Below are 14201 nucleotides of genomic sequence, written 5' to 3' on the forward strand. Positions count from 1 at the left end.
GAAAAGGTGGCGGAACTCAAACCTGGCCACGCCCTCATCAAACCCTAGGACCGCCCCTTTAGAGAACAGGAATGCAAGTAAAATTTGGGAGGGGCTATTTCCGGTGTGGGAGGGGCTATTTCCGGTGCGGCCGGCCCGGAAAAAGGTGCCGGAACGCGGTTCCGCCGCGTTCCGGCTGAAAAAAAGCCCTGTATCTATCCCTGTAGAAATAGGCATGTTTATTTGCATTTTATTTATCACATCATACAGTGTTTATAAGAAATCTTCAAAATATGAGTATGTTTCCAACAAAAAATAACAGCAAAAAGGGGTAGTTATGTAATAATAATGAATTTTCATATGAATAAATATATGACAAATAAGATTTTTGATATACAGAAATTTTGCAGGATTTTGGAAGGTCAATATTAATACTATGAAGTGTGCACAGAAAATAGCTGATGATCTACGTCAGACATGTCAAACTCGCGATGTCATGTGACGTCGCGCTACGTATCGGAGCTTTTTCGCCGTTGCCGGCAATGGGGTGGGCGCGGCTCCGGTATGAAACCGGCCTGCGGGCTGGCAGTTTGACACTCCTGATCTACGTAGTTCTTTGAAGACATGGGAGATATCCTATTACAAGGCAAAAATGTAGCAGGTGCATCCAGCTGAGCCAAAGCAAAGCACTCTGGTTCTTATGAGGAGCAAAATAACTGCCATGCATAATCTCAAACGTCAGACCTTTGCTTTTCATGTAAGTGCAATTTTATTTTGAAAAGGGCATCCGTCTGCATTTTGAACAAGGGTTTCTCCAGTTGTCAATGTGTTTGCATTGTGCTAATGAGCCTGAAATTCACGGGAATAACTAGTGCAAGTCATTGTTAATTAGTTAAGAACCAAAGAATCAAAAGAAAATAAGGTTCGCAGACTATTTTAACAATTAGAAATAATTAACAGGGAGAACCAAAGCATCTGAGTGAAGGCTGAATGGACTCATGGTGATAATAAAATGCTGTGTGTGGAAAGACTGAGGGGGAAATATAATTGAAGAGAGAGAGAAAATTGAGTATCTTGAAAAATGGCTTAGTTGACAAGTTAGAACCTTGAATGGCTGGATCACTTCACGCCACAATGCTTTGTTACAGGTTCAGGAACAGTTAAGAAGGACATGGAATTTTGATTGATTTGGGGGAGAGGAAAATGGGAAACTGAAAAGTGACAGTAATGAAATTGAAAGTTTCAAAATTTCAAAAGTACACTGTCCTACAAATAAGAGCATACTAGGGGAGTTAAGAAGTTTCTTGTAAACTTGCGAACTCTAAAGCTTCCTCTTTCTGTTATGTATTCAAGATGGACAATGATTAATATTTATATGCTACTTATATGTAACGATATAGGTCTATACGTATGTTGTATATAGTATGTTTAGATGTGTGTTATGTATGTGTACACTTTGAGAGCAAGCAACTAAATTTCATTTTTAATATGTGTCAATGTGTCCACATAAAAAATGACAATAAAGGTTATCTAAAGATCTAAAAGATCTACTGAGGAGAGGGTTAAAGTAGTTACCATTTGATGCTTCCTGTTTGCACAAATAAGCTGCCAGGCAAAAATGATATTAATACAAAACAGTTAACAGAGAGAATTAGCAATAACTTTATACATATAATACTGTTGGATTCTATATTGATCTGCTTCACTTTCCCATGATGTGAATCAAAATCTCTCTCCAACTCAATCATTGATTACTTTTTAGATTCCCAGGCTAACGCTAGGGAGCGCTGGATACCAGAACTGCACCTATTCCAATTTAGCAGAATCTACTTGTGCGCTGCAGTTGAGAATCAGAGCAACCCTCTTTGCAAACCGTATTTGCTGAGAAGAGCATTGAGACTTCAGAAATATTCACAGAAGATGAAATGCTTTATCAGCATACAGTTTGACTAGTATAATTTCTGGACCAGAAAAGGAGAAAAATGTACCATATTACAAGAGCTAAATCATTTATTTTTGTTTTATTAAATGCCACTTGACTATCAGTCTGTTTCCAAAATATAGAAAACACATCACAATTTATTTTTAAATTTATTTTTTATAAATAATAAATATTTATAAAAATAATTGCCATGTGCCTAGCTGCTATTAATTAACGGTCATTCTCATATATAAGGTATAGACTATTGACTAATGATCACCTATTTTTTTTCTAGTAAAACGTATTCTAATTGAGAGTTTGTAAGCCCTATCCTATATAGTATATTCACATTATTTTTCATTTTTGCATATGTAAATCAAAGCAATAAAAATGATATATTCCACGTAGTGTCAAATGACAGCATGAGAACTGCTGAACTGGATCACAACAGTTATACAACTACCAGCATTTTGAAAATAAAAAAATCCCACAAGAATGGGTTTAGTACAGAATTTGTAGTCTTAAATTGCAGGGAGGCAGATTCTGGTTGAATGTTAGAACATCATCCTGAAGGCAGGAACAGTTACAGAAATTAATTATCCAAAGAGGTAGTGGTCTCTTTTTATCTCCTTCATTGGGTGGCTTCAGGCAGAGGCTGGATTCTTGTCTGGGAAGCTTTATTGGATTTCTACATTCAGGATTCCTATATTAAACTGCTTGTTTGAATGGTAGGCTAGATTTGAAAGAGGAGCTTTGGAACTCATAGGAGCAATAGTAGACTACTTGTTAACAATCTATTAAGCAATCTTGTCTTCTTCCAGGATTGTACAGACTCTGCAAGGTAGCTTCTACTGCAGACCTATTTTCTTTAAAACAGTGCACAGGAATCTTATTTAGTCTTCATTTCTGAAATGCAATTATGCAAATTTAAGTAATGCAGCTCCCTAGATTTATTGGATGTGAACAGAGTATATTATCCAGTATATAAAAATATAGGAATAGTGCAGTAATTCTTAAGTTGTGAGTTCCTGCACCAGTATTTCTTTCTGGGCTCTGCCCACAATTTAAATTATCTTCCCATCTGTTTACATATTCTTCGGCAAATATGGGACCCCTGCCCCTAAATAGAATTAAAAATAGCCCTTGGAGATTATTTTAATAAATAAGTGGCCCAAAGGGAAGAGATGAGTCACCTCCTATACTTCTGTTAACTGCATTTCAATTAAAAATAGCTCATAGCGGAAATGAACACTAAATACAGGTCTCCTATATCATACTTGGTTTAGGCCAACTTGGAAAACACAGTTTTGGCATAATACGTTTGCAACTTATCTGACAGTACTTCCAGCCATTTTATCACCTAAGTCTTGTATTTTTAGGATTGAAATGAAGCACACCTTGAATGGCCCATTCTCACGCTACAGGCACTTCTGTTCTGTAAATCTCAATGCTCATCAAAAACCAGAAGCCAATCAGAATGTGATTTCTGGCCAGGAGATTAGCTAAAATGTTTTAGTCAATCAGGAACCAGCTGTGAACATCTTGCCTTTCTTCTCATTTTCTGCAATAAGACAAATACTTCCCCTTCACTCTGGAAAGGAATAAAAGGAAATAAAATAAAAGTGCTTCACCTGCTCACCATAGGTGCATACTACTGGTATTACAAGACTATACTCAACCTGATCCTCTACTGCAAGGAGAAATCTGGAACTGGGGCTGGTTTCTGTATTTCCTCCAGGTTCACATGCACACACTTGGTAAATTTTCATAATAAAGCATAGGTACTCTTACAGTGCTATGATTTATTGCAGATGGAAGTCCCAAAATCCATCCTGCAATCGTAACAAAGAGATGGTACTAAACATAATGGAGAAGACAGAGGGAAAATAGTAATTAATTTCCAAAAGGTTTATCCGTGCCATGAATACATATGAACCCACCTGAAAATGCCATGATAGGCAACTATTAATGTAACTGCACTTTGATATATATACACCATTTGAGCCTGTAAGAATTCTCTGAAATGGACAAATAAATCAAAATTAAAATTTGATGGGACCTCACATTGTTGCTTCTTGAAACTGTTGTTTCCTGTTTCCTGTAATTCTGATACCCTTGTCAATCTCACTATAAACATGCATGACATCCTTAACCATTCCTGTAGGAAACATTGCATAAAGTCATGGAGTTAATAATATAATTTAACATATCCTGCAAGTTTTATTAATCTTAATACTGAAATAGCAAAATTCAAACATATGTGATTGATATGTATTACCCTGTGATTTCTCTTGTAACATTAACATGAATATCTCAATAGCTCCATTTTTTTCTCCCATTTAATTGTGTCTGATTCTCTGAGATTGCTTGGACAGCAAGCAATGGAATTTTATATACGTATTATGCTTCTCATTTACTAGGCAATATCTTAATGACACAGCATAGAAGAGATACACTGGGACTGAAATTATATTGGGTCAATATATATGTCTAGCTTCTGTGGGAAACAAAATATTCAGTAGCATAACTTAGCATATGAAATGATTCAGATTTGAGGCCATCATTCTTTGAAAGAAGATATCACATCTCTTTCATGTTAATGTTTAAAGGACTAAAGAGATACATTAAAGTGTATTATTATCTGTATTACATATAGATATTTAAATATTTTAACTAACAGTTTCTATATTAACAAGATAACCACACCTCATAATACTAGAAATCCATAAAACCAGTGTGCCTATCTGCCAATCAGTAAGATACCTAAGGATTGAGTAAGATAAAACTTCATGTGAAAGTCTAACTTCTAATTGGTATTATAACACTGGAACTGATGCTGTAATGTTATGGACTCCTTTTCAGAAGCACATCCTCTAGCACATTTGCTGGCATTTACTTTGTGTACATGGGCATCAGATTGGGATGTGGCCTACTGCCAGATTATTCTACCGCAAATCCTTTTGGTGGCGCTGTAGCTGTTCTTGAACACAGGCCATCAAACTAGAAGGAAGATGGAGAGTTGCTGCACTAATAGCAGAAGCATGGTGAATATTAGTATGAATAGTCTTGGAAGTATCTGGATGGGAGTGGGCAGGCATTAAGTGCTGCCTGATCCTTCCCTTATACTCACCGGCAATGTTTTTTTTTCTTCGAGAGCAAGAACAGATTTTGAAGGCTAAAACTATACCCCCACACCCTCTAATTAGCTCCTTTAATAAGGAGTGCACCAGAACAAAACAGACTCGCTTGTAATCTAAAACTCCAAGCCTATAATAGAATATTATTCTATAATAGAATAATGAGCTTCAGAATTGGAAGGAATGTCCTTATGGTCAAGTTCAGTGAGGAAGGCAAAAATCTATTACTCCAAAATGTTACTGCGCAGCTACATATAGTGCATAACATAACACAACCATCATTATTAAATACAATTAACGCAAAAGATTTTTCTCTAGCCCCGTGAAAAAGAACTTTCTTCAATCAAATTCCGCTGAGAGAATAGCGCAGAGGCCGATTTTCGGCAAAACGGGATTTAGCGCTTTCTGCCCCTCTCTCCGCAAAAGGACTCCGGTCAGACTCCAGCGCCTACCTTTTCTATTTAAAAAAAAAAAAAACGCAAAAGCCAGAAGAGAAAGTTTTATGCAACTGCGTGCCTCCCGCACTACGAAGTGGCTCGGGGAGAGCTGGCTGCTGCTTGTCTATGAAACAGCCGCTAGACGAACCGAAGGTTAGAGCTTTGGGAAGAGTGGGTGGGAAAGGGGCGCGCAGGTCAAATGGAAACCGATCCCTTAAATCGGCAAGAGCTACGCCGGAGTCACTCACCCCGAGGGTCTCCGAGGCATCCATCTTACCTGAAGGGTGAGGGAGGAGAGTTGAGAGATTTCCCCCCCTCGAGCCAGAACGTCCTAAAACCGGCGAGAACGAGCCACGGAGTGGCAGGCAATTCCCCAAACCTCTCCGCTTCCCTCCTCCTCCTCCTCCGTCCCCCTCCCCAGTCGAAAGAAAGCAGAGCACGCCGCGCCGCCGCCGCCGCCGTTGCCAATGCGCCAGGCTGGCGGCGCAGGAGGAGATGACGCAAAGGGCCGTGCGCTCCCCACCGAAAAAGTGCTTCTCCCGGACGAAGATGGCGGCAACTTAGCGCAGGGCCCCAAGATGAGGGTGGCCCCCGGGCGGCAGGAGGCAACCAAATCCGTGCCGCGAGCCGGGAGGGATCGTGCCCGGCGGGAGCTTCAGCGAGAGCCACAGCAACCGCAGCGCAGTGGCACCAACACTCCTAGCAGCCGCTGCAGCGGCGGCGGCAGCAGCAACAGCAGCGAGAGCAGAGCCAGCCGCAGCGAGAGCCACAGCAGCAGAAGAAGCCGCCACCTCCAAAGCGGCAGGAACTGCAGCAACCTCAGCCCCGGCGCTCTGGAATCTCCCCAGCAGCCCCGGCAACCTGTCGAGCCGCAGCCAGCCCAGCTCCAGGAGCTCGTCTGGGGCTAGCGGGGGCGCAGTCCGCGGGGTTCCCCGGGTGGCTCTCCAGGGCGCCGGGGTGGGGGGTGGGGGCGGTGGAGCGCGGCATGAGGCGACGGGCGGGAAGCGGGGGACTGGCGGTGTTGGCGCCAAAATGGGGGCCTGTGCTCTGACCATGCCCGGGTGACAGGAAAGGCGAGGGAGGCAGGGGACGGCTACCGGCCCGGCCCAGCCCAGCGCGCAGGAGCACCAGCACCATCGCCACCATTCGCACCAACAACGCCGCCGCGGCCACCCCCACCCCCGTCGTCACCCTTCGCTGAGGGGGGAGCCTGGCGCCCCGCCGCCCAGTGTCCATGCCCGTGGGGCCGTCGAGCCCGGCTGCGGAGCCCCCGTCGCCGTGGAGCCGGCCGGGGCTGCGCGCTCCCGAAATATGAGCAGCCGCCCCACGGGAGGATCCGGCTCGGGCGTGTGCTTCGGCCCGCGGGACACCGACAAGCCCTTCGCCGACTCGGAGCGGGCACAGAAATGGCGCCTGTCGTTGGCCTCCCTGCTCTTCTTCACCGTCCTGCTCTCCGACCACCTGTGGCTCTGCGTTGAGGCTAGGCAAGTCGCCGCCGGGCGCCATCGGGACCGGGAGCGCCGCGCGGAGCCGGGCATGGAGCACGACGTAGGGGGGACGGCCCCCAGCAGCAGCCCCGCCGCACCGGCCACCGGCCAGTGCTTCAGCTTGCTGGGCGACGCCGAGGCTGCCTGTCGCCGCTTACAACCGGGGGGCTCGGCCCAGGCGGAGCTCTACCTTCCCTTTTGTAATTCCTATACGCTGCGCGAGCTTTTCGCCGGGCTTTCTCGCCCGGACACGCTGAACTGCACTGTGGACCACGGCGAGGATCGCGAAGAAGACGACGACGACGGGGGCGCTGGGGAAGGGGATCGGCGCAGCAGGGAGGAGGATTGGCTTCGCTCCTGCCGCCGCTGCGTTCTGGTTTACCAGAGGTACGACCGACAAGCTCAGGACCGCTACCGGGAGTTCGAGCTCGTGCTCCAGAAATACCTGCAGGCGGAGGAATACTCGGTGAAATCCGGTCCGGAGGATTGCAAGGTAGGAGCCTCGCTTGCTTTTCGGCGGCGGCTGTGTGTATTTTACCCTTGGGGTCTGGTGGCTACCTTGCTGGCCTGCGGTCTTCGAGGAAGCGCGCGGTCAAGGCGTGGAGGGGGGGGAAAAGAGAGAACGGATATCCTCGATCTCTTGGGAGGGCAGAGGTAGTTTCCTTCCGAGAACCGCGAGACACTGTTGGTTCCCCTGGACCTCTTCGCCTGGGGCTGGAATGCGGCTTGGCAGGGACAAGTGGCGGCGTGCCAGCGAGCAGGATCCAAGGTGAGGAACGTGCATGGGCTGAAGCTGGGGGAAGGGAATAGTTGGGAAGGGGTTTTCCCATGCCGTCCTTACCTGATTTGTGATTTCGGTTGTTTCCCGGAGTTGGCAAGGAAGAGGCGTCATTCAGAGGTCAGCGGGCCAGAATAGTTGCTTTGCAGAGGAAGTTATTTTGAAGTTGCTGTGTTTGTAGGGATGAATAGATGAGGGAAACTAAATATATGTTCTTTTTGGGTTTTGTGTGCGTGTAATAGGCACAGTTCATAGTTTCCCGTGCTACCAAAGATAACGTGCTTGGTGTTTCTCTTTTCTACACTTCCGGACTATCGAGAATAAACGACAGAGAAATAATAGCTACGTGTTTGGTCAAGTACTTACAGCGTCTCTCTGAAGGACAATCTTGTCTGAATTCATTGCTTTTGGGGCTTTAAAGTGCTTCCTGCAACCTTTGGGAATCAAAGCTCGGTGATTATCTGAGGAGTACTAGAGAGGATGTTAATTGAGTCATAGAGGAAAGGAAGTAGTCCCCGGTGGACTTTCTTTTTCTTGGCTCATGTGTGTGCTTCAAATCTTCTCTATTAAATCTCTGGAGTTAGGATCAACTCCAGTTTTATTAACTGCTAATAAATTCTGCAGCGATTCTGGGTAGAAAGCCCTGATGGTAGTAGAATTGTGGTGTCTGCACACTTGATTATTTTCTCATTCTGCTCAAGCCACAATTGCATGTGTAGCAAATTTTTTTGTTGTGTTGTAACTGTTGTAGTGAATTTCTTTACAGTTGCGGTCCCAGGTAAATTCATATGGAAATAATTTTCTCTAAAGCTAATGGTATGGTTTTATTTTAAACAAATTAAATTGACTATGTGATCACTTTCTGTAAGAATTGTGTTATGCTTTAAAATACAAAGGCCAGCAATATTCTTTTGAAAGAAAAATATCTGGATAGTGAATATCTTAAGAAACCTTAAAGATCACTGCATTTTGTTTTAAGGTTTTGTAAAAAAGCAAAAAATGTAAAATATCCAAAAACACTTTTAGATTGAACCAGTTTACCCCCCCCCCCCAAGAAGTAGTCCTTCAGGAAATATTTATTGGTCAAGAAGAGTTTTCTGGTTTTTTTTAAGCAACTTATTTTAAAAGTTTGCATTGAGGATAGTATCTTTATAAATAAACTTGTGATATCCAGACTTTGGGGATATAATAAACAGTTCAACGTTACACATGTTATTGCTAATGTCTTGGAAGCTTGTCCTTGTGATCAATATAAGTGTTGCTTCATATTTAAGGAAAAGGAGAAGGAGAAGGAGGTGTTGAGGTTGTATATTATTCTGAACTGTAAACTGAATCAGATAAGGTACAGTCCAATCCTGCCTGATGGAACATAGTGCTGCGGAGGCTCGATGCTGTCCATGGTGCTGAAAGTGCTTAGTGATATCCTTGCTGCTTGATGTTACAGTACTGTTTGTGAAATGAAGACTCTAAGTCACTCAACACCTTGTTGATCATTATGATAACTGAATATTATCATATACTTAATAAGCTTGGTTATAACTGAGTTTTGCTTAGCACATTGGAAGGTAGAAGCCTCAGTATCTCAACTACTAGGATTTTTTAACCCCCGTTCAGCATTAGATGAAAATTTTAATGCATCTACAGATGTAAAATCTCTGATACATAATATTTGACCTAAGTGATAGCTAAAGATAAAATTTGTTTTGGTTCTGAATGTTTAAGATACAGTGAACTAGAATTTCAAATACTGTTTATTTTATATCTTATCTAGTTTTATGTGCTGTTAGTCACCTTTACTGTGCTTTAAAACAGACAATAAACAGCCTCAGTAAAGCTATTGATACAACTATTCCATAACAGCCATGTAAGCATCTATTGCAGTTTACAATTTACATTCAGTAACTAATGCAATGATACTTAATATGCACATGATCTATTATAGCATTTGCTTTCCCTGTCCTTACCTCTTTCTTGTACAAGTAACCTCAAAGAATGAATGGCTGGCACAGCCAGTGTTTTCTCTTATCATGCTCCTAGAATTGTATTGTGTATTGTAATTTTCAAAGGCTACTAGTGTGGCACTATTCTGATATTTTATTATTTGTACTGTAGCATAAAAACAGATTTTTTTAAGAAATGTAATGAAACTGTAATGAAAAACATTTTTTTTCTTTTGGTAACTATCCCATGAATATCTTTAAAGTGCATCACATTAAAGTAATATTTTCAGTTATGAATCAGTCACAACATTGTGGGCTTTACTATGTCCACTGCAGCCTTAGTCATCCAAAGATAAGATTTCTTTAGTTTTATGAATGATTATTAACTATAGGCATTCTAAAGCTTCTTGGCGTTAGCTGACCTGTTAGCTTGAACTGATGGTATTACATGAAAATAACAATAAAAAACAACATAAGTTTTACATTTGACCTGGATACAAAATTATTCCATAAACAGCTCTTTGTCCAATTGCATTTGTTTGGGGATTATTATTTTTCTGATTTCATGTCTTTTTCTTTTGTCACACATCCTTTAGGTTGTGTGCACGCCTAAGTAGAGATTTTCTTATTTTTAATTGTATTTACATAAGTTGTTATTCAGACATCAAATATCTATTAGCAATGAGCACTGTTAAGCTTAGAAATCTCTTTAGTGTTCATGGTATTGCATAAACATAAACATATGTTTATCATTGACACCCCCCCGAATTAATTTTCTCTTTGCTTCTCTAGCACATTGTCCATCTTTATTTATTTTGAGCCCAAGAAAACCAAACACTCTTCCCACCTTCACTTCCCAAACACTCTTCCCACCTTCACTTTTCAATCGTGAGTTCACTAAGCCCATTGATTAACATCACCGTTCTCTTTTTAATATTTAATATTAATCTATATTTTACTTTACAATTTTACTTCTATAATGAGGTATTCTAAATCTTTTTTTCCTGATTAACAATGGTGTCATCTGCTCATCTCAACTTGTTAATGTTTTATCCTTTTGTTTTGATTCCTGCTGTCATCAATTCTATTTTTGCTATTTTTATAATATATTTGTTGTAAAAGTTAAATAGATATATGGAAATATGCACCCTTGTTATACCTGTTTCCAATTCTGACCCATTCTCTTTTCTTCAATTTCAATTCTTTCAGTAACTTTGTGTTCCTGGTAAAGATTTCTCAGAACAGTAATAATAGGTGTTGTGGCATATTCATTAACCATAATACAACAATAATCTAGGGGGGAAATTGCAATTTTTTTCACAGATCATCCTATTTACAAAGATAATGTGGGAATATCTGCTTTAGCTGTGCAAGGTAGTAGTGGGCTTGCTCGGTCAAATCCCTGATGGGAGTTTTGACAGTGTTTCTGCTTTGTTCTTTTCTTTTTTCTTGGTAGCACTGACTTAGTTGGTTATTTATTTATTTATTGTCTATGTCTGCTATCTCATTCCAAATATACATTCTAAGTAGTATACTGATACTAAACATGAAAATATTTTAGAATATAACACCTAAAACATAAGCATAAAATGCAAATTAATAGTTAAGATCGGTACTAATATTCCACAAACAACAAAAGTCTTCTGGAACAGCCAGCTTTTACTAATTTCTAGAAAGCTAGGACAAGAGCAGCTGTGTTCCATAGCATGGAGCTTCTGGGAAGAAATCTCAACTTTATGCGTCTTCACACTTCAGCTTCTGGCCCAAGGATACCTTCATAAGATGTTCTCTGGTTGTCCAAATTGGGCAGACAGAACCTAATTTGGAAGGCTATCTGTAGCTCCCCTGAGCCTGTGTGAAGCTTTAAAGGTAGGCCTGAAATCCTGAATTATATCCGGAAACAAACAAGCAATCAACATAGCAACTGAATTAATGGTGTGTCATGACATGACTGTCCAGCAAACACATGGGCCATTGCTGAAGCTACCAAGAGGTTTTCAAGGGGGGGTGTCTATGTGAAGTGAATTATAGTAGTCCATCTGAGAGATGATAAAGGCATGAATTGGATGAAGGAACACTTCCTTCCATTTTGGTTTGATATCCATTAAACATAATATAATGATGCAATGATCATTATATTTTAAAGATGAGAGCATAATTTTGAATGATATGTGAAACAATTCAAAAATTACCACTATGTAAGTATTATAGACTTATTGAGCTTGAGGGATAGCAAATATGATAATTTGCCCCATGCTTAATTGTTATTGCTTCTCTAGATTTACAATTTTGGATTACAGTAAAATGTTCAAATGAAGGAGAATATTTGTAGCTCAGGGTTGAAATGAGGGATCCTTGGTGCTCTCTGAGCTTGGCTGTTGTCTTGCAGAAATTTCATTACCCAAGCTAGGTAACGTCATCATAGCACTAATGCTATTACTTAGTTTGGGTAATGAAACGTCTGCAAGAAAGCAACCAAGCTCAGAGAATACCAAGGACTTTTCAGTAAAATGTTCACTTGCTATATTTAAGTTGCCTCTTTGTAATGGAAAAACTAATGAATATCATTTTGTGTGATCAAAATTTAATGACTTTTTTTAAAAAGCAGGCTGCATTGTATGCCATATAATGTGACTTTGGTCTATTCTTTTTGTGTTTCTTCTTTTTTAAAAAATTCCTTTTCTTTTTTGTATATTAAAACAACAATTACAAGTAATAAAAACATGAAAATCTGATTTACGCTCTACTCGGTGGTCTCTTATTCCATTCAATCAGGGACTGAACTTGTTGAAAGGACAAACTGTGGCTTCTTTTTGATGCAGATCAACTACAGAATGAAAACTTGTACAAGAATAGTTGAAGGCCCCATCTGGGTTACCCACATTTTTAAAATACTCAGTCATAACATTTTGAGCAAGTTATTTTTCATTTCCACTTAAAAAACTCATAGCCTACTAACATTATAATTTCTGATTACGTTTATGCTGGGCATAATGCAGACCATATTTTTGCTCTTTAGCAGATTACTGAGAAATATATAAATGTGAGAAAGAGAGAAATTTTAACTGTATGTTTGTTGACTTAAAGAAAGTGTATAATAAATAGAATAGGTTTGAATTATGAAGTGTTTTGCATGAACATGAAACTGAAGACAGGTTTCATATACTATGAAGTACAGTATATGAAATAAAACATGCATAACAATAAATGAAATACTTAGAAAATGGTAAAAAAATTGACCTGGGAGTATGGATATATGATATCCCATTGGTCGTTTAATATATTTATGGATAAATACAGTATACAGATTGCCCCATTATTCTGTTTCACAAATTTTCAGCTGCTAAAAAGTAGTCTTGGGTGTATGCATGGAAGTTTTTTTTGTGTCAATATTTTGGCTTGTTGTTTTTTTCCTACTTTGCAAAGCACAATATGGTGGATGTGCTTTTATACATATATAAAGTATGTATTTTAAAGATTTGGTTGTCTCTGTAATGCACCTATTCCGTTTCCTTCACTTGGAGAACATTACCTCAAATATACCAGCAGGCTTTATTTGAGGTAATATACATACACATACAAATACACACACACACACACATTTGGGGGAGAGGGAATATTCTCTTAAAACAAAAGCAGACTGATTAAAAAAAGAATAGAAAGTGTGAAATCCTTTCCTCTTAGGCTTTCTAATTAAAGCCATTAAGGCAAACCTGGGCCATAAAAATCAAATGTAAAATAAAATAGGATTGGACAAAGGAGGTTGTTCCAAAGTGTAATGGTATTGGGAATGACCTCGATAGGTGGGTGGGGAAGATATTATGTCATTGGCTACATTTAATTTGTTTCTACCATTTTATGGAGATTGTTTTTGGTTTGATCAGCACTGTTTCTTATACACCATGAGAGTAAATCACAGCCTTACTTTCCATGGGCATTGATGCAGCAAATAATATACCCACTATTGATAAGCTGAGGTAAGTATAAGATGAATGAACATTAGAGATTTCTCTGAAAGCACAGTGTGTAGAAAGAGACATTCTAGCATGCACTCCAATTTTTGTTGTGTTCTGCTTTACTTTACTGTTCTTTTCTGTTGTCCTGCCGTCTCTTGTGAAGAAATAACATGGGTTCCATAGTTTGGCAGCAAGCCACTAATATGTGTATATCTGTAGCAGAAGCCACAGCTTCATATTGTCAAAGACCAGACTCAAATTTTATGGGCCATTTCTTATTGATTCTTAATGAAAAATCACTTATGACTTTGAAACCATGTCATCTTTCTCAATTTATTTATTACATTAATATTCCATCTTTTGCAAGATGATATCTCTTACCCTGTTGGGCCAAGCCATTCAGTAAACTTCACATATCTAAATAAAGTTTTCAATCAAGTTTCCTCAGTTCTAAGTCTAGCACTCCAACTTTATACACCACACTGACTTTTTTCACTTATTACACCATTTTAGAAACAAAGAATATTAAGATTTTCTTTGAAGTATTATTTGGATTTAAAACAATA

At 40.1% G+C, this 14201-nt stretch overlaps 1 protein-coding gene across 1 annotated transcript in view; it reads left to right on the forward strand.

Moving 5' to 3' along the window:
- The first annotated feature begins 6785 nt into the window (after positions 1 to 6785).
- The window catches only part of FAM155A (family with sequence similarity 155 member A), a 456024-nt gene continuing 448608 nt past the window's right edge, over positions 6786 to 14201 (forward strand). The window contains exon 1 of the mRNA XM_015811815.1: positions 6786 to 7454. Within this exon, the coding sequence (XP_015667301.1) occupies positions 6786 to 7454 (669 nt within the window). The remainder of the gene's footprint in view (positions 7455 to 14201) is intronic.

The sequence above is a fragment of the Protobothrops mucrosquamatus genome, unplaced genomic scaffold (genome assembly GCF_001527695.2).
Source record: "Protobothrops mucrosquamatus isolate PMUCROS unplaced genomic scaffold, P.Mucros_1.0 scaffold51, whole genome shotgun sequence".
Classification (NCBI taxonomy): domain Eukaryota; kingdom Metazoa; phylum Chordata; class Lepidosauria; order Squamata; family Viperidae; genus Protobothrops; species Protobothrops mucrosquamatus.